This window comes from Mytilus californianus, unplaced genomic scaffold (assembly GCF_021869535.1).
Source record: "Mytilus californianus isolate M0D057914Y unplaced genomic scaffold, xbMytCali1.0.p SCAF_5, whole genome shotgun sequence".
In the NCBI taxonomy this organism is placed as follows: Eukaryota; Metazoa; Mollusca; class Bivalvia; order Mytilida; family Mytilidae; genus Mytilus; species Mytilus californianus.
In genome coordinates, this window is record NW_026262701.1 from 50,362,462 (window position 1) to 50,384,885 (window position 22,424).

The 22,424-nt window shown below is 32.5% G+C and overlaps 1 protein-coding gene across 2 annotated transcripts in view; it reads right to left on the reverse strand.

The window, feature by feature from the left end:
* LOC127702429 (guanine nucleotide-binding protein G(s) subunit alpha-like) overlaps positions 1-22,424 on the reverse strand; it is a 64,764-nt gene that overhangs the window by 24,514 nt on the left and 17,826 nt on the right. For both annotated transcript variants that reach the window (XM_052206628.1, XM_052206629.1), the window contains exons 6-9: positions 13,355-13,409; positions 6,627-6,700; positions 2,964-3,143; positions 1,878-2,008 (exon numbers count right to left, since the gene is read on the reverse strand). In XM_052206628.1, the coding sequence (XP_052062588.1) occupies positions 1,878-2,008; positions 2,964-3,143; positions 6,627-6,700; positions 13,355-13,409 (440 nt within the window). The remainder of the gene's footprint in view (positions 1-1,877; positions 2,009-2,963; positions 3,144-6,626; positions 6,701-13,354; positions 13,410-22,424) is intronic.

The window sequence follows — 22,424 nt, forward strand, 5'->3', positions numbered from 1 at the left end:
TAAAAATGAAAGCATATGTGTCAACCTTTCAAACCTCCAAGTGGGGGATCTCCTTCCCTTAGGTAATTTCTAGTTGGGTTAATTAGATTTTCATCTTGGTTTTATTACTGTACTTTATACAGATGAATTTATAATATGAAAGATTTTTTCAATCAATATTTAAATAATTTTAATCGTTAATAACTATATCATTTGCAATACACTGTTACTGTCCAGCAGTTTTCCAAGTTGGAGACTACCTCTCTTTCAAAATATTCTGATAAAGATTTTCGTTTAAGTTTTTAAATTGGGAGACTCCCATTGACATCTAAAAACTTGACACCTATGTGAAACCAAACTAAAGCAGTGATGAAAAATAAAGATAATGAAAATGGTAACTTGTGTATCTGAATACACAAGAGTTTTTCTGATTCCTGGACATTTATAAACCTGTCTGCTAGAAGTATTCTATCTTAAGACGCTGACAATTGTCTTGTACATTTAACATAACAAAATGTCATTGGTAGAGAAATAATCACCATTATGATGAGCATATATATGAGAGTATCATGTGCATCTTAATATAATTGAAAACAATGTTTAAATCATTTTGAATTTTTTTTTACTGTCCATTAAAATTCAAATATAAATCAGCTACATATAAGTTAGAAAAAAATGGAGAATGTGTCCCCATGGACACAGATGATGCCCCCGCTTGCATACAACATTATAAAGGGACATAACTCAAGAACGCTACCCAAATTTGTACTTGATCTGAGTTTTAAGGTAATAAGTATTGTGTATAGGTTTCATAATGTTTGGTTGAGGCAAACTTAAGTTACAGAACGGAAACTAAAAATTTTGCAATTTTTCGATTTATAAAGGGGCATAACTCGATAATGATTAAAGTGACGCTACCAATATTCAACTTGATCTGTGTTTTGTGATAAAAAGCATTGTGTATTAGTTTCATAACATTTGGTTGAGGCAACTTAAGTTAGAGAACAGAAACTAAAAATTTTGCAATTCTTCCATTTATAAAGGGGCATAACTCTAGAACGGTTAAAGTGACGACACCAAAATTCAAACTTGATCTGTGTTTTGTGGTAATAAGCATTGTGTATAAGCTTCATATAATTTGGTTGAGGCAAACTTAAGTTAGAGAATGGAAACTAAATATTTTGAAATTTTTCCATTTATAAAGGGGCATAACTCTAGAACAGTTAGAGTGACGCTACCAAAATTCAATCTTGATCTGTGTTTTGTGGTAATAAGCATTGTGTATAAGTTTCATAACATTTGGTTGAGGCAAACTTAAGTAAGGGAACGGAAAGTAAAAATTTTGCAATTTTTCCATTTATAAAGGGGCATAACTCTAGAACGGTTAAAGTGACGCCAACAAAATTCAAACTTGATCTGTGTTTTGTGGTAATTAGCATTGTGTATAAGTTTCATAACATTTAGTTGAGGCAAACTCAAGTTAGAGAACAGAAACCAATTTTGGGACGTACGGGCGTACGTACGTACAGACGGACAAAGGTACATTTTAATGCCCCCTCCACTACGGCGGGGGGATAAAAAGTAGATTTGTATTATCTAAAAATATTTCTATTTTGTTTCAAAAGCAAGCAACATAAGAACTATTGCAAGGTATTCGTCCTTATTAAAATGAGACAAAATAAGAGTTGCATCGATTAAAATTAACATGGAAAATTCTTGTTAATTTTGAATTCGCAGGGTTTAATCTTACTTTCATATTTTGATCTTTATCAACAATATTATCAATTAATAAGCAGTGTACTATTACACATGGCAGTTAGTTTATGGAATCCCATTCCAATTAGATCAAAATGCTAAATCAAACTTGTAATTTTTTAGCACTGACAATAGTGTCTTACCATCATTAGGTATTTGGTATCGTTTAAAGTCTGGGAAATAATCTTCAAGCTTTGATTTGCCAGCCTTAATTTTTTCAGCTAGAAGGTCTTGTTTGTTTAAAAATAATATAATGGAGATTGTTCGTAGCCACCTGAAAAAGAAAAAAAAAGAGAGAATTTTTAAAACAAGTCAAGAACAGCATAGCTAAAAGCTAGCATGAGATTCCATTTGGTAAAATTGTAGAGGATTCTCAGATGATCTCTTATAATTTATAGACTTGTAAATACAATCAATATCAAGTTGTTTTTAAGTACCAACTTGTAACTTGCCAACTTCAAATATACATGTATTGATCCCTGAAATATTTTTTAATGTAATCATGTGTACCCCCCTCTTTGGTTGCAAGCGATCTATGTAGTATCTGTGTTTGGCTATTTCTTTCCATTTACAGATCGAATAGAAAAAAATCTACAGAGAATATCTAAAATTTGTATAGAAAGACAAACGGTTATCTAAGTTGTCTGGTTGCTGTCTCATTTAGGTATACCTCAGATCTCCTATTTTCATATTATTGACTTTTCCAATCCTTCCATGAAATATTTCTGACTCAGCAATATACATGAAAAACCTTCTTTGACTCAAATTCAACACTTAAAGCACATGAATTGTGTAGAAATATTAAGTAATAATAACAGAAGAGAAATCCCTACCACTTACTGGCAATATGTTATATGAACCAAATATTTTTTTTTCTGAACTTGGATTGATATTTCATTGTTGACAAATAAAGAAATGCCGCAAAAGAGGCCAATTGATTTTTTTTTTCAATTGGACTAGATATATTTTGCTTAAAAGTTAATTGCAACATGTACTAATAATAGAACTTTTTCATGCCACAACGCTGAATGTCTTCCAGTTTCTCTTCCCAGAATATGCTGAAGGTCTCTTTTTCTTCAGCCAGAAACTTTTCCAAGATGACTTTATATACTGACATGGATATCCACAACATTTGAACTCTGGTGGATAGATGTCTCATTAGAAATCATACCACATCTTCTTATTTTCGTATGGAATCTATGATGCACAAACAACAACATTCTATCTACCTGTTATTCCAAATACTTTGGAAAAGGTTTAATGACTCTCTGAGTCTATTTGTAGTAGCATCCTCTCTTAAAACAAGGTTATAACTACTGCAGGCTGTGACAAAAATGATAGCTGTAACATCGTTAAAACACTGAATCCATTTTCTTCTTTCATCTCTCTGGCCTCCCACATCAAACATACTATAAAAAAATGTAATTGTGCTATAATAACAACTTAAACATTCTTTAATTAGAGTGGAAAATGAAAATTTTTATTTTACATGTGTTCATGCTTGAAGCTCATTTTTCAGCGTTTCCTTCAAATTGGTAAAAAGCAAAGTGCAAGCTATTTCTTGTCTTCCATTTATCGTGAAATTGCCATTTTATTTCCTGTCCATCCATGCATTGTACCATCATTTACAACATCTTTAATTTTGGTTTCATTTTTTGAAGTGAACCAATAGCAAAATTGATTTAACAATCTAATATGTAGTTCTATCATAAGTTGTCCTATTGATGGATGAAATATTTGCCACTGTACATTAAGTAAACAATAAACAATCAATCACCTATCATTGTTGCTCCTAAAAAACAAAAATTTATATATGTCACATTTTACATGTCATTTGAGCATTACATAATAAAATGCTCCGCAGGGCACAGCTTGATACGACCGCAGAGGTCGAACCCCGAACAGTTGGGGCAAGTATGGACACAACATTCAAGCTTGATACAGCTTTGCAATTGGATTGCGATTAAATATTTGACACAGCATAGGTTTCTGACACAGAATGAATGTGGTCTAAGAATTAAAAATTTTAAATTGGACATTCACCTATTATGGTCCAATATCCAAAATCTAAATACATGGTTAGATTCAGCATATCAAAGAACCCCAAGAATTCAATTTTTGATGAAATCAAACAAAGTTTAATTTTGGACCCTTTTGACCTCAATGTGGACAAAGTTGATAACGGGGCCCAAAAATCAAAAATCTAAATACATGGTTAGATTCAGCATATCAAAGAACCCCATATATTCAATTTTTGTTGAAATCAAACAAAGTTTAATTTAAGACCCCGATTTGGACCAACTTGAAAACTGGGCCCATAATCAAAAATCTAAATACATGTTTAGATTCAGCATATCAAAGAACCCTAAGAATTCAATTTTTCTTAAAATCAAACTAAGTTTCATTTTTTGACCCTTTGGACCTTAATGTAGACCAATTTGAAAACGGAACCAAATATTAAGAATCTAAATACACGGTTAGATTCGGCATATCAAAGAACCCCAATAATTCAATTTTTGATGAAATCAAACAAAGTTTAATTTTGGACCCTTTGGACTTCAATGTGGACCAATTTAAAAACAGGGCCCAAAATCCAAAAACTTAATACACGGTTAGATTCAGCATATTAAAGAACCCCAAGAATTCAAGAATGAAACCCCATTGAAATTGGTCAAGAAATAAGCAATTTATACGAAGTATCTTCTTTTGCACAATACTGTGCAATTGAATATTTCTTGCTATTGCGCAATACTGTACGATTGACAATTTCTTGCTATTGCGCAATATTGTGCTATTGGATATTTCTTGCTATTGCGCAATACTGTGCAATTGAAGATTTCTTGCTATTGCGCAATACTGTGCAATTGAAGATTTCTTGCTATTGTGCAATACTGTGCAATTGAAAATTTCTTGCTATTGCACAATACTTATTTTATAAAAATTTACACATCCTGTTTGGTGTGTATCTCCTACCATATCATTTTTATTTGCTTTTAAATATAAATCAGAAATAACCAACTTAAAATGGAAAATTTTAAAAGAAAAAAAAAAGGAAACCCCCCCCCCAAATTTTTGAACCCCCTTATGATTCATCACCCCCAAACTCAATCCCAGCCTTCCCTTTGTGGTATGGTACCTTGCAGTACAATTTCAGAGAGATCCATACACTTGAACACAAGTTATTGTCTGGAAACTAGAAAAAATGTGTTTTTTGGCCCCTTTTTGGCCCCAAATTCCTAAACAAGTAGGGCAATTACCCCCAAACTCAAACCCAGCTTTCCCTTTGTGATATGGAACCTTGTAGTACAATTTCAGAAAGATCCATACACTTACACACAAGTTATTGTCCTGAAACTAGAAAAATGCTTGTTTTTTGCCCCTTTTTGGCCCCTAATTCCTAAAATATTGAGGCAATTACTCCCATCATCAATCCCAGCCTTCCCTTTGTGGTATGGTACCTTGCAGTACAATTTCAGAGAGATCCATACACTTGAACACAAGTTATTGTCTGGAAACTAGAAAAATGCTTATTTTTGGCCCCTTTTTGGCCCCCAATTCCTAAACGTTTCGGCAATTACCCCCAAACTCAATTCCAGCTTTCCCTTTGTGATATGGAACCTTGTAATACAATTTCAGAAAGATCTATACACTTACACACAAGTTATTGTCATGAAACTAGAAAAATGCTTGTTTATTGCCCCTTTTTTGGCCCCTAATTCCTAAAATTTTGAGGCAATTACCCCCATCATCAATCCCAGCCTTCCCTTTGTGGTATGGTACCTTGCAGTACAATTTCAGAGAGATCCATACACTTGAATACAAGTTATGTCTGGAAGTTACAAAAATGCTTATTTTTGGCCCCTTTTGGCCCCTTATTCCTTTACTGTTGGTACCATAACCCCCAAAATCAATCCCAACCTTCCTTTTGTGGTATTGAACCTTGTGGTAAAATTTCATAGAGATCCATTCACTTAAACTAAAGTTAGAGTGTGAAAACCAATGTGTCTTCGGACGACGACGACGACTCCAACGTCATACCAATATACGACCACAAAATTTTTTTTGCGGTCGTATAAAAAGTGGGTCCTGATAAAGGAGTTCTGTTATACTGGTGTAAAAGCAATGTATTTGACCAAAGTATGGCTTTACAGTCAACATATTTTTCTAATTTCTAGAAAACAGCTGATGGCCACCAATGGGTCTTCAACACAGCGAGAAAATCCTGCATCTGGAGGTGGGCTTCAGCTGGCCCCTAAACAAAACTGTGTACTAGTTCAATGAAAATGGATGTCACACTAAACTCCAAAACATATGAATAATATAATAATAATATTTGTTTTACTGGCTTCACTATATTCGTTGCTGCACTGAGTACAATGCATGGATGAACTGTATTGCCACTAGATGTTCAACATTCTGTGTCCTTAATCAAAACAGTGAAATTGGATCCTTATTTTTTAACACTTAAGAAAGGGTATGCACAGAAAAACTCAGGCATAGTATCTGAAACTGTTCTAAATATCCTGTTTCTTTTTCCTTATTTTGTTATTCTTCTATGTATTATGTATTTGTATTGGTATTATGAAAGAGTACTTCACTAGTTGTTTCTGTAACATATGTGGATATATTTGTTGTGTGGTATACTTTGATTACATATGATCTGTTTATACAGTTAGGTGTATCCATTCTTTTAAGACTAGGATAACTCCAATTTAACCTTGACCTAGGCCATATGTTGTTCTATATTGTTTCGTTGGTTTTTTTTTTTTTTTTTTTTTTTTTTTGTGTGATCATCAAATATTTCTGGATTAATCAACTATCTATTTTTGTTTCGAGGTAGCTGAGTCTAACCCAAAATAAGGATTTCTAAACTGGTACATAAAAGCACTTACTGAAAATTAACTTTTTCCACTTGAAATTTTGTTTCAAAGATTCCTGACGTTAATACTCTACACCGTAATATATCCTGCAAAAGAAAATGAAAGTCTTGTTAACATATAAATATTAACAGAAAGTCTTGTTAACATATAAATATTAACAGAAAGTCTTGTTAACATATAAATATTAACAGAAACAAATTCATTTGTTCAACACACAAAACATAGTTATCATGTATAACAATGTAACTCAAAAGTGGTAAATCAAACTTCTATCTGCTTCCTTCAAAGGTTATTCTTTCTTTCATAGATAGATTGTATGTAAAGATTATTGGGTTTTCTAACACATTAATATCATAAAATATCAGATGCCCCTCACAATGTGAACCTTTTTGGCAAATGAGTGCAGCAAATGAGCAAAAAGCTTCACACTGTGTCGAGCGGCTAATATTTCATAATATCTATATGTAGAAAAGTTGATAATGTGTTTATCGTGTGATTCATTGGTCTTTTTCTCCTCCCTTAGACAGTTTTACGCTTGGCGAAAGAAAGCTTGAAAACGTCACCTCACATATTGTGATGTCTTTGATAACTTTTTCTCAGACATTATGACATTGCTGTTAAGTTCTGCTCACATCACAAAGCTTTGATACAAGAATTACAGAGCAACTGAGCAGGATGATATAGACGAAGGGAAAAATGATAAAGGCAGATATTGTACATGTAACTGAACTTTTGCAACATCTTAATTTTTTTTTCATAATCTTCCATATTTAGTTTTTTCGTCAGCTTTTATAATATCTTATCGTATAAAAGGCAAGTATGTATAAACTCCTCTTTCTTTAGACAGGTATAAACAGTGTATGCAGTTTGGACATACAGTTCTACTTAAGGGAATATTATAGATGTTTTCCATATTAACTCCATGTGTTTTATTTGGGTTGTAATAGAAGCCATGTTATTTTTATGCATCATTATCACAGAATATATAGACCTCTTAAAACAAACTGTAAGAGTACATTCAAGCATTGATGCCAATTTTTACAGTCAATAACTTTGTCTTTATATCTTATCAATGGCCTGTTGTAAATTTTTCACCCAATGACTTTTGTCCAGTTATGTAATAAGTCTATGACTATTAACAAAATTTGGAAATGACAGCCAGTCTTCCTGGCTAATATTAGAAACTCTTTGGCTAGACAGGCTATATTTGTGCCAAAAATACAGATATGAAGACATTAGTCAATAAGACAGCAACCTATCAACACAAGAAGATATCTAGAAGCCAACTAACCATCTTCAACAACAGATTAAAGCCAACACAATATGGCAAGCTCTAAATCTTCCAGGGGCTAGAAAAGTTGTCAATAGATTAGAGACTAGTAAGATGAATATTTTATAATTGATTCAAAGGTGTCAAAAAGGACTGCAAGACATTTTTCTACCAGTTCTAACCATGCTATAAATTGGAGTACTTGATGCTTACACATTCTACCTAGTCTAATAGTATTAATTCCAAAACTTGGCAAGTCATACATTATACATGTGCATTTACAAATGGTATATAAAAGATTTAAATGTGTCTATATAATTTTCCATGATCTAATTCACCTTAATCTAGGTTCAAGTTCATTGATAAAGAAATTTAAATGAAATTCTCAGACGGTATCAATATTACTGCACAGATCTGGTACAAAACAATATTAATGCACAAAACAGAGCATGACTCTCTGTCAACATTAAACTGATCCGACATTTTGAACTTTTTGCAATGAATAATTTCATCCCCACCTAACCCTCAATAAAATTCTAAGCAGCCATTTTCTTAGGTACTGTAAATTCAGAAATTTTGTATGCATTTATTATTGTGATTTTTGAAGAAAGGACAAAAATGGGAAATAACTATTGTGCTTTTAGGAAAATCTCCCTACAGTTATATGTTTCTGATATCAGAATGTGAGTTCTTATTGCGATTCTCACTCAGTCATATAATTTGCATTAATGATAACCTCGCAATAATTCCTGCATTTATAGTAACCATTTTTAAATAAATAGCCTTCTAGATTTATTAACAGTGATCTAATAAAACAAGGGACATTGGATCAAATGCTGTTATATCTCTCTGTAGCTACAAGTCCCTGACCTTTCTAATGTGTTTTTTGTGCAAAGTATTTTTTCTTTATTAAAAATCAATAGATCAATTTAGTTTTAAGTCTGAATCATAAGTACAAAAGATTAATACAAATAAGATATTTTGAATTTCCATGTTAAAATTCTTTAGGGCACTATTGAAAAGAATAAGGGTCTCTGACCTCATATTTGAATGCCATATTTAAATAAATGTTCAGATAGGTTGAAAATATGCAGCTGTGCATTGAAAACTCCAAAACAATTTGTACTTTCACTAAATCCTTTTAATAAAGCAGGATTTAAGAATGTAACCTTCAGTCCCCAATAAATGAACGTTTCACTTGGAGATTTTTTAAGACAAAAATATCACACTCTATTACCGGCTATCATTATGGCAGAATCAATAGGAATTGCCATTAAAAACAATTGTTTTGGCCATCTTGTATTGCAGATTTTTGTCTGCTGTTCTACTTGCCATATTGCAATACAACATAATTTGCAGTACCAATACACAGAAGGCAATAGGATGTGAATGTGTGGCAGCTAAAAAAACTTTTACTATATTCCTTTTCTTGCAAATTTGATTGTGAAAAGATCCACATCTTTTTACTAGGATATGATGCTTCAGACCATAGATGTATGTTCAGACTAACTGAAGGTACATGTGCCTACCAACATTTTTGCTTTTGATTTTAAAAATTATCAAAAATAAATTGGGTCTGAATTTTACATTATGCCTGATTCAAACTTTCATCTCTCCAATAATTGTGCAAAAATACAAGAAATAAAAGTGCACTTGTATATTGCCGAATACATGTACTGGGTAAATGTAAATATACAAGAAATCTACATTAGTACTACACACATTAAAAAAAACACATACAATTACATCCATATACTAATTGTGAAAACAAAAGACCTGCAGATATGTTAATGATTCAAACTATTAACTGGATGACCTTTCTATGGAATGACATTCTTTTACAAGTGTTTTGTAAATATGTAAACATGTGAATCAATGTACACAAGCTACTGTATATATATATGCAAAGTGTTGAGATTTCATTATTTCACAGTATTTGTCAGAACAGCAAATGGCAGCTGAAACAGATATATCAACTGCAAATTCATGCCTCTCCTGTGTTTAATATTTAAGTATAAGAAATTGATGGAAGTGCATAAAAAAGGCTCATCCCATTATATCCCTACCTACAAAAAGTAGTTTGCAGGCAGGGGGTGTAAATCTGTGTGGTAGAACTGTTGACTAAGGAGGATTGCGTTACTTAAATCAAGTAATTTAAATACTAATTTGGAATGTTTACACAGTATACTCTGCGTGTTGGTTCTCCTGTGATTAAATCATTTCTAATCTGTTGTAAGGACACAATATTTACTTAATATATTACTAAATGGGATATTATTAGTGGCAAAAAACAGGTATTCAATGGTCAAGTACTTTGAATGGTGATTTTCTTTAATACTCTTGGCTAATATAATTTTCCATCATAATAATATTCCCTATACAATTAAGGCTTTTAAAACAGAGGCAAATCACTGGCTATTACAGAATGCACAACCAACTGTAAATTTAGAGTTTTTTGCATGCATTTATAGTTGCAATTGTTGATAAAAAATGTGAGAGATTTATTATTCCTATTTCAGGAAATGCTGTTTCAAAATATTCTGTCAAAATTTCAACTGCCAATTTTTATATTTATGAAACCTGTCCCATTGCAATTTCAACAAGAATGTGTCCATAGTACACTGATGCCCCACTCGCACTATCATTTTCTATGTTCAGTGGACCGTGAAATTGGGGTCAAAACTCTAATTTGGCATTAAAATTAGAAAGATCATATCATAGGGAACATGTGTACTAAGTTTCAAGTTGATTGAACTTCATCCTCATTAAAAACTACCTTGACCAAAATCTTTAATCTGAAGCTGGACAGACGTACAAACGGACGAACAGACCGAAAAACATAATTCCCCTAGGTGGGGCATAATAAAAACAAGCATTCTCTGAGTATTACATGGCAATACATAGTCCCCTACCAGTTAAATATTCATTGTATTGGAACAAAATTCTAACTTGATCTATAACTTGTCATGGTGTAAACTATAAAATAAATATCAAGTCCAAGGACCATAACTCTGCACAAAATCATCAGACCAGAACAAATTTCGAACTTGAACGTGTCATTATAAAACTATATACCAATTTTCAAATCAATATCTTCAAGCATGACGTAAAAAGAGCGGAAAAATTATTATTTGAGTGAATTTTCTATGTGAAAGGACCATAACTCTGCACAAAATCATCAGACGGAACAAAATTTGAACTTGATCTGTAACTTGTAATGATAAAACAATACTCCAAATATCAAGTAGTGAGGAAAACTGATTTGCCGGACTGACAGATGGACAGACACACAGACAGACAGACAGAGTGCAAACCTAAAGTCCCCTTCGACTTCGTCGGTAAAGGACTAAAAACAAATATGAATTATCAGTATTGGAATAAGTTGAAGACATAATGCAGTAACATCCCAAACTCAAAGAAATTGAAAGTGTAAGAAGACAAAACATTTGGTCAAATTGAAATATCCATGATCATAGATTTGCTGCCTACTAGAATCTTTTAAGAACCATTTGTATAAGGCCAAAAGATTAACTCAACATATTACAAACCATTAGAACAATAAATCTAATACTATATTTTGGGTGGCTGAGGCAAAATAAACAGCAAAATTGTCAGTTATACGCATATTTTCAGTACCATGCATACCAAATGAAGGCTCATCCATAAAAAATGCTTTGAACTTAATAAATACCACGTTTAGTTTATCTTTTAACCAAAAAATCGTATATATCATGCAAAATATGTTTACAAGTCAGTAGATAAGTTGTTTATAGAATTAATCAATTGACAGCACAGCACAATTATACTATTAACTATATTCTATGTTTAAAATAAATTAATGCTAGCTAAAATGATAAATCTATTTAAATCCACCCTGATACAGTATCCCCCATGGTTCTGTTTTTTGTGAGCACATTAAATTCTATTGCTTCAGAACTACATGCAAGCAAGATTTCAACAAAACGTTATATTCAACATTTTGAAATATTTAACATAAGAAATATGTATTTATAAATTGAAGTATATTCAGGTATGACTAAAAATCTCCTGATACCTGTCAATTACTAATTTTATTTTTCAGAAATTTAAATCACCTCAAATTTTTTGCAAGATCAGTTCTAAATAAAGAACATCTGATCATAGAACATATTAATTCCAGAAGACTAATATTTTACATCACTCATTAAAATACAAATGCACAGTATAAATGAGCCCTTATAGAACTGAAAGGGCGGTCATCTTTTAAGCTGTGAAATTTACATTTGAAAACTATATCAATTGTGGCTGATTTCATAAAAAGATATAAGATAGTTGTATAAATCTGTACACAAATGTACACTAGACACAATTTAAACCAAATTCTCAGTGCTTTTATTGCTGTTCTTCATCTGAATGTCTCTGTGAAAAATTAACAGAGATCATATTTTTTTTTAATCTTGGTACACATGTAGTTGCTTTTACCAAGTATGATTAAGTTAAATCAAGCTGTTCAGGTTGTGTTGTGATCTTGTCAAGGTGACAAGGTTTTGACAGCAACCTTGACCTTTTGCCTTCTAGATCTTACCATTGTGATTATTTGTACCATTTTTGTATGAAAAATTCAGATCATGTAGTGGTGAAATTATTCAGTGGTGGATTTAGGGGGCAAAGCATAAAACGTTCCCAAAATTTTCTCATGGTATAAATAGCATTTTCAGCAATATCCCCCCCCCCCCCCCCCCCTTTCAAAAATATCTGATCCGACCCTGAAGTTTGCACACAGATAGGGAACAAAACAGAGAAAAGCACACACTCCACAAATGCCCAGTTATATTAATTTATCCGGTCTCTGTAGCTTTGCTGTAAGCTGATTTGTAACAACTGCCAAAATCTATGGCCACTTCAAGAAGGGAAAAATTTGCATCTCCATAGTTAATTTGTTTGTTGGTGTTTAACTACTTTCATTAAACTTAACTTTATCATGGAGGAAGCCATAGTACCCATAGAAAACCATAACCTTCGACTCTAAATTCTTGTCAATTAAGATAGTTGAAGACACCTCACCAAAAGGGGAGTTCAAACTAAACAGCCTGAGAGTCAACAGGACAATGATCACTGTAGATGTGCTACTTAGACCACTTGGCCACCAAGTTTGCAGAAGTGATAATGAATTTTACATTCCAATTAGCTGTAAATTTACTGATATTTGCAATATTTTAACTATTGCAAAATATTATGTCTTTGGTTCAGTATCCCATTAGTTGGAACTCACATTTTTAATTCCATTCACATAATTTTTTAAAGCATATTCTGAGATCTCATCAATTGATTTCCCAATTATGTCCATTGATGAGCTAATAGCTATACCAGATATAAATGGAATTAAAAAATTGTGACAGTTATGAGATAACAAGTGCACCATGTCAAAACGACAAAGGATGAGGTTTTACAGTCAGTATATATATTTAACCTGTTTCTACAGTACATTTACCTGTTCTGTTGGAGTGTAATCTGGTTGTTTCACTATATGAACTCTGTCTAAAAAGCTGTAAAGAGACAAAAATTCTTTATTAGTTTGTCAACCCTAAATCTTTCTCAGGGACATTGATGCCCATAAGGTCAAAACTATGTAAAGTAAATCACAAGCAAGATTCAATCAAATGAGCTAAAAAGTTGTAACATGTACCCCTCTATAAAATACATTCAACTGTATCATATATCTACTTCCAGCTCCTGGCAAATTGAGCTATAAATAGATTTTTAAGGTGAAACAAAAACTAGGTTTTTCCAGAATTTATGTTGTAGGTTGTCACTTGAGTGCATGTACATGTAAATAACATCTATCACCTGGCTACATTTACATATTTTGATATCTATAGATGCATATATATACTACTCAGATATAGGAGTGATTCACAGACATTTATTTCAAATCTACTGCTATTATCTGCCAGTCCTATAGTCAATCTTGTTGGCAAAATATTATTTGGTTACAAAAATTTCTGCAGTTTTCAATTAATTATAACTTCCAAACAAGTTTATTGTTTTTAAATTTTGTTAACAATTGTCTTTACATTGCATAATGCATTCTCTTGTTTAAAAGTTAAACATGCAAGATACCTGTGTCAAAATTGACTGAAGATGTTACTTTTGAGATACAGAACTAAATCAATATCAGGAGCAGTCAAACTTAACACATCATAGAAATAAGAAGATGTGGTATGAAAGCCAATGAGACAACACTCCATTCAAGTCACAACGTGTAGAAGTTAACAATTATAGGTCAAAGTACGGCCTTCAACACGGAGCCATGGCTCACACCAAACAGCAAGCTATAAAGGGCCCCAAAATGACAAGTGTAAAACAATTCAAACAGGATGCTTTGCTGAGCCCAGCTGGATACGCCCGCAGAGGCCCAACCCTGAACAGTTGGGGCAAAAATGGACACAATATTCAAGCTTGATACAGGTCTGAATTTGGATTGTATTAAATATTTGACATATTATAGGTTTCTGAATTAATGTAGTCAAAGAACTTGAAATTGGTTATATGAATTGAATTTATATTCAATAATTAAAGATTTCTTGCTGTTGTGCAATACACTGTGCTGTTGCGCAATACTTAGTAAATCTGATGTCAGACTATAAACAAACAAAGTTCAATTTATTCTCAATGTCATATCAGAAATTTATGAAAATGCAAAGGGAGCTTACATCAATAGATATAAACAATTAACCAAAGTTTCATAAGAATTGCTGACAGCATTTTTGAGTTATTGTCCGAAAACTGGAAAATCCCACCTTTTTTAATGAATTAAACCCTATAACATAGAAATGTAAAATGTAAAATTTATAAATTCTAAACAGAGCTTACATCAACAGATATAAACAATTCACCAAAGTTTCATACGAACTGTTGAAAGCATTTTTGATTTTTTGTCCGAAAACTGGAAAATCCCCCTTTTTTTATGAATAAAACCCTGTAACTTGGAAACGTAAAATCTAAAGGGAGCTCATTTCAATAGATATAAACAATTCACCACAATTTCTTTAAAGTTGGTGAAAGCATTCTTGAGTTATTGTCCGAAAACTAGAAAATCCCCTTTTTTTTAAAGAATAAAACCCCATAACTCGGAAACGTAAAATCTAAAATTTATAAAAAACGAAAGGGAGATTACGTCAATAGATATAAACAATTCACCAAAGTTTTATGCAAATTGGTTAAAGGGTTTTTGAGTTTATGTCCGACATGTTGACGACGGACGGATGGACGGACCATGATATACCATAATACGTCCCTTAGACGGGCGTATAAAAATGAGAAAAGAGAAACGCTTATGAATCACATCAACAAACGACAACCACTGAACAACAGGTTCCTGACTTGGGACAGGTTCAAACGTTTCAACAGGCGCCAACCTTCACCCTAACCTGAAATAGTAGTGTTACATTACAACATAGAAAGACACAGTCTAGTTTATTTCTTCTTTTAAATCAAAAACTGTTGATTCACTTATTTTCGTGGTTACCAATTTTCGTGGATTGAGGAAAACTTGCATTTTCGTGGATATTTCATTTCATGGTTTTGCAAAGTCTGCATAATGCCAATAAGAAATTTGCAAATTCGTTGAATATTTAAATTCTTGGTTCACCTGTACCACTGAAGTCCACGAAAATTGGTATCCCACGAATAATTATGAATCCACAGTATTCTAAATGATTCGCTCAACTTTTAAAGTGGTTTTGTTGGGGTTTACAAGAGACCATAGTAAAACAGCAAGTTGGAGCAACCTTCCATCCTACCTTTTAAATCTACCCCATTACCCTCTATTCATTTCAATTACATTGGACACACTCTGTAATTGTCCCACTCCATTTGATATCATTTCTCAATTTTTTCCACTCCCCTGCAGGGCTCACACTACTTCAGAATCATAGAAAGAAGTGACTTCTCTTTTTGAAACTGAGAGGGAGAAGTGGTGAGATTTGAAAGAGAAGTGCTTGATCACTGGTGGCGCTACAATGTTTGGTTTTTACTATAATACAAAGAGCCATATGTATCTTATTTTTTATCAAAAAGGAAAAGAAAGTTGTTATATCAATTAAAATTCAATTAAAAACTACTCTGTAATCATGTTTATGAAATTAAGTATTTCTCATTAAATAGATATTTAAATTTAACAGTTTTATTTAACACAGTTGAGCTTGGACATAATATAATTAAATTAGTGTAATAGTCCCAGAGTTGAGCAACTTAAATTTATAAATTGAAACAATGCATATACATGGAAATATATACATTAATCAAGTAGATCTAACCAAAAGTATGTTAATGCTTGTGGAATGCGTAATTTTTCCTTTTGGGATCAATTTTCTTCTGTCAGCTGTGCCATTCATGTGTCCGTAGTCATTATCGCAAGAATCCAGATTTCTGTCATAGCTGGTCCGTTTCCGATGAAATCCCGACTCCAACCCGTAGTTGTACAATAATTTGCCCAAAAATTTAAATGGCAGACGAAGAAAATTTACAAAAATTAAAACGATGTTTGACACGCTATATGGAAGGGAATATAACGATTTTAATGCAATATAAGGATAACAAATTTACTTCAGGCAAATTTCATCAGGTTCTAATGAAGTAACAAGCTTATTTTGCCGAAAGTTAGAATGATTTGATGTACGCTCTCGATCAACAAGTACCGGAAGTGATAAAAAAATTGTCTTTATGAAAATAACATGCAACCAACTTAAAAATCAATGCTTTAACCTGTTTTCTAAAGAAAATAAATCGTTTATGTCTTTGAATTTCTTTACTTTCAAAAGAAAAATTGTTGTTTCATCGACTTGGTAAATGTTGAATATTGCCGATGATGAAAGCGAGTATCGTGAACAACAGGGCGACTAGATTTCGCTTTTGATGGTCGGGCAAAGCGAAGTGACGGACAGGAAAGCGACTTTGTCGCCCCAGTCGCCTGCTAGCGTGAGCCCTGCCCCCCTGTCCTTCCCTCTTCATCTTTCCAAATACATTGCTATTGTAATAATGGGCATTGAAGTGCTTTTCAAATAAAGAAAAAAGTTTATATCTACAAATTTCTTGCCAAACATCAACACTACGACTGAACCCTCTTGTGTACCCCTTTTGGTAGAACAGAGAGTGGGTATGATGGCCTTTGGCCAGGTGAAAAGGAAAACACTAACATTGTAACTAATACATCAACACAGTCTAAAAATAGCTCATCTCATAAATAAATGACACAGCTGTTAAGTTTTAGTCCCTTATGTAAAAGCTTAACTAACCTAACATACTCTTGTGTTTACAATTATGATCTGTATAAACTTGTTTTAGGTCTTGTTATAGAACTAAATCCTTCGAAAAATAAAGGAAATGTTTGATTTTTAGAAATTGAACCTTTTATAAGTGAAGGGTGGGTTACTGTTTTAATCCAACTGGGTAAAATTAAGTGATCGATTCCAATCTGGCTTGCCACTGAATCTTTAATGCTTCTCCAATGACCTAGATGTTGGACAAAAAATATGAGGTCAGAAAACTGGATTATTCCAAGCTGCTGGAACCAGACGGTAAATATAAACAGTGAAGGGTTTCATCTGTACATGCCTCTCATTTAAGAAAAGTGAAATGAGTGTTTATACTACAGCATACTCAACTGTCTTAACCTAAAATATTATATATGTAAATGATCTTAAGATGTCACAAGATTTAAGAGGAGACCCACAGGGTTGAATCAAAAATAAACAGTACCCCCTTGGCAGAGGCCCTACAAACAAAGTTATTTGCCATGACCTGTGTTAGCTTTTGTAACTAGATATGGCTGGGATGACTCAGTATGTTTCTAATAATAGTAACAGAGTGAATAATTTATAGCAAGTAAGCCATAATCTATGCACACATAGAGATTTAAATAGAACACATCAATATTTATATAGGATATTCTTTGTTGAATGTGAAATTAAGTGTCGCAATATTTGTAAAATCCCATAAAGCCAATAGAGTATAAAATGTAATATTCTATAAATTCCTACTTATGTCTGAGCTCTATTAAAGTGTTGAATGGAATCACATTAACATTTGTTATACTAAATCTTTTTATTTATCCATTTTTACATTCAGTACAATATACTTTGCTTTATCAAGTCTAAACTAGCAAAAAAACGACAAAATCTGTGGTGTACTTTTATACAACTTAGTACAATTTAATGAAAGAGGTATGCTGAGATCTCTAGATTTTCCAAGATAGGGAGAGTATTATACAACTCATAGACAAAAACCAGTATGAATAATAGAAAATGAGACAGCACCTATTCACCAAAATAAAAAAAGAGAGATGAGTGTACATTCTCTATCAATGGATAAAATGTCTACACCACACAGCTCACAATCAAACAGAGTTCTGACAATTTATTTAATATAATACCAAATACTAACATTAATACCAAATTCTTAAATAGATATAATAAACTACAACTTATGACCAGCTAGGTTCCCTGATTTACTTTGTATTGGACAGGATAAAATATTTTTTTTAGTGTGCAACCCTTCCCATTTTATCCCAATCCATGTAAAAACAAACTGTACAGTGGAAAAAACATCAACTTCAATATGCACAATAGATTTCCCAGAACAATAAAAATACTACATATGAATGACAAAAAATTCCTAGAACTCCCCATTCTTTGTCCCAAAAGTCTGTTCCTTTAACTTTTATATGTCAACAAAATGTGCTAGATTACTGGATGAACAAATTATAAAGTATATTGACTGCACACAAATCAAATGCCAAAAAGTAGCAATGCATTGAATACTTTTATTTTATTAATATTCAGGTTAAAATTGTTCAATGGCAGTTAACAATAATTCTGTTGAGTAGCAATTAAGCCCTGCTATTAAAAATGATTTGGTGTATTTATGTGTTACACTGAGAAGTTCATAAATTTTCCTTATTTCATATACTGTTCAGAAATTATTGCATGTATTTATTATTGCGATTTTTCAAGAATGGACAAACATGCAAGTTTAATTATTGCGATTTGGGAAAAAAACGGAATACAATTATGTACTAACATACCCTTTTTTTAATACGAGCATTCTGATCAATTTAACATAAAATGTTTCAATGACAGAAAATTGTTAGTGTTTGACATTGTTTAATAAATACATTGTACATCATAAATTAAAAATAAACTTCAAGAAACAAGACAAGACAACTTAGCCCCAAAATAAATCCATTTTTGAACCCCTCACAGGAGAACTTAGCCCAATTTTGAACCCCCTCATGTCAATGTACAATACACATACCAAACAAATTGTTGAAATTTCTACAAATACAATTGCATATGTTGACAAACAAAATAACAAGCATGAGGTTAAAATAATACATTCCCCTAATGTACAAGGCCTGGTTTTATCAGATACATTGATGAAAGGGAAATCTAACAAGTCTTCACCTGTACTGTCATATATAATTCTGTTCAGGGGATGTTATTCTACTACGCCCACATAAACACATCATGTAGCTTACCTCAACCGTGTGTGAATAAATAAACTGATAACAACAAATCCAATGCGAAAATCTTAAATCATCTTTGGAAACGAATTGCCTCTGGATCATTTCATACATTGCCACTGAATTATTCCTTGTGATATCAATTTTTAGAAGAAATATTCCAAACCCTCCGACGACATACATGTACATGTATTCAAAGCAATACATTTCATATTATTACTTATGACACTGATGACAGACTGATATAAATCAAAACTGTTGACTTTTGACCTGCCTTCTTTGTAATTTTGAATTGAATTATGTATTTGAAACGCAAATGTTTGGCAATGCTTCTATATACTAGATGGATTAATAAAGGGTTTTGAATTTTTTTAGGCTATTTTGGCTATTTTTCTAAGAACTTAAAGTTGGGGTAATTTTTTTTTAAACTGTCAAATTTATACGAAAAAGTCATCACATATACCAACCAGTATCAACAGTTCTGCACTCAGCATGAGGTACATGAAATTTTGTACCTGTTTTTAGTAAAAAGGTTTAAAGAATGATTTGTGGAGTTGTAAGAGTTTAAAATTGAAATAATTTGAATGAGTAATTGTTTCAAATTCCTAAGGAATCAATCATGCTGGTTTTGATTTTGAGACACGAAAATAAACCCTGAGTTTCAAGTTGATTATAAATTACTAGTCGCTAGGTAAACTCAATTTGCGACAAGAAAATCTACATTTTACAAAGGCCAAGCTTAAAATACAATACAGTTATCTCCTAAATACAGAGTGGCAGTATTATTAAAGGAAAAATATAGAGGCTGATTACCACAAAAATGCAATTTCTGGAAAATAGGGCATTGAAATATCTTGGGAATTTTTTTAATTCAAATTGACTGAAATTGGCTTTCAGTCATTTGGATTTTAAATCAGTGAAATCTGGCAAATATGACCATTTCCATACTGCGACCTTGTTTGGTCCATAAAGCTTTTTTTAAAATGAACCAAAAAGGAAAGCAAAATATTTTAACTTCAGATTTTTCAAATATAGATATTTGTTGATATCATCAAAATTTGTCTTCTTTCTCCTAATAGGAGAACAAAAGTTTTGTCCGAAATCTTTGCCTATTCATTATAATTTTCATGAAATTGACAGTCTGCAAGCTTACAGACTGACCTAAATTTAGAACACTGCTTTTAATCTTTTTTATTGCCATAAATCAAAACATCCTGGTACAAGTTATTGAAAGTGCTCAATTTAATTGCCCTGTTTGACTGGTATCAATAATTCATATCCTTATTAATTGAAATGTACAATCTATTAACTATATGAAGTGATTTGTTTGGAAATACAAAATTAAAATTTTTGTCAAGGATTGTTATGGCAATTATCCCGGTCTCTCTTAATTTCTTCATCTAGAAATAAAAATATATTCTTATTTGGGTTTTTGATATAAAATATTTATTGGAAATGGGAGGAGCTCATTACATTAAATTTATTATTAAGGATGTTTTTGTGAATCATAACATTAAATTTATTATTCAGACGATTTAATAATAAATTTATTATGGGTGTTTCATAATGAAAAATTTATTTTTATTTGACCATGAGACAACACAAGAGTGCACACGCTGAAATGTCTCGCCTTCTTTACTAATCATTGATATTATGTTGATAGTCCTAAATATAAAGCTTTATTACAACTGTCACATAAACTTAACATTAACCAAGTAAACTAAACATTGACCAATGAACCATGAAAATGAGGTCAAGGTCAGATGAACCATGCTAGGCAGGCATGTACAGCTAACAATTCTTCCATACAACAAATAGAGTTGACCTATTGCTTATAGTTTAAGAAAAACAGACCAAAACACAAAAACTTAACACTGAGCAATGAACCTTGAAAATGAGGTCAAGGTCAAATAAAACCTGCGTGACTGCCAAATAGATCATAAAATATTTCCATACACCAAATATAGTTGAACTATTGCATATAGTATAAGAAAAACAGACCAAAACACAAAAACTTAACTATAACCACTGAACCATGAAAATGAGGTCAAGGTCAGATGACACCTGCCAGTTGGACATGTACACCTTACAGTCCTTCCATACACCAAATATACTAGACCTATTGCTTATAGTATCTGAGATATGGACTTGACCACCAAAACTTAACCTTGTTCATTGATCCATGAAATGAGGTCGAGGTCAAGTGAAAACTGTCTGACGGGCATGAGGACCTTGCAAGGTACGCACATACCAAATATAGTTGAACTATTGCACATAGTATTAGAAAAAAAGACCAAAACTCAAAAACTTAACTTTGACCACTGAACCATGAAAATAAGGTCAAGGTCAGATGACAACTGCCCGCTAGACATGTACACCTTACAATCATTCCATACACCAAATATAGTAGACCTATGGCATACAGTATAAGAAAAACAGACCAAAACACAAAAACTTAACTATAACCACTGAACCATGAAAATGAGGTCAAGGTCAGATGACACCTGCCAGTTGGACATGTACACCTTACAGTCCTTCCATACACCGAATATACTAGACCTATTGCTTATAGTATCTGAGATATGGACTTGACCACCAAAACTTAACCTTGTTCACTGATCCATGAAATGAGGTCGAGGTCAAGTGAAAACTGTCTGACGGGCATGAGGACCTTGCAAGGTACGCACATACCAAATATAGTTATCTTATTACTTATAATAAGAGAGAATCTAACATTACAAAAAATCTGAACTTTTTTTTCAAGTAGTCACTGAACCATGAAAATGAGGTCAAGGACATTGGACATGTAACTGACGGAAACTTCGTAACATGAGGCATCCATATACAAAGTATGAAGCATCCAGACCTTCCACCTTCTAAAATATAAAGCTTTTAAGAAGTTAGCTAACGCCGCCGCCGCCGCCGTAGCCGCCGCCGCCGCCGCCGCCGGATCGCTATCCCTATGTCGAGCTTTCTGCGACAAAAGTCGCAGGCTCGACAAAAACTGTATTTTTTTTTATTTGTTTCCTTAAAATTTTCC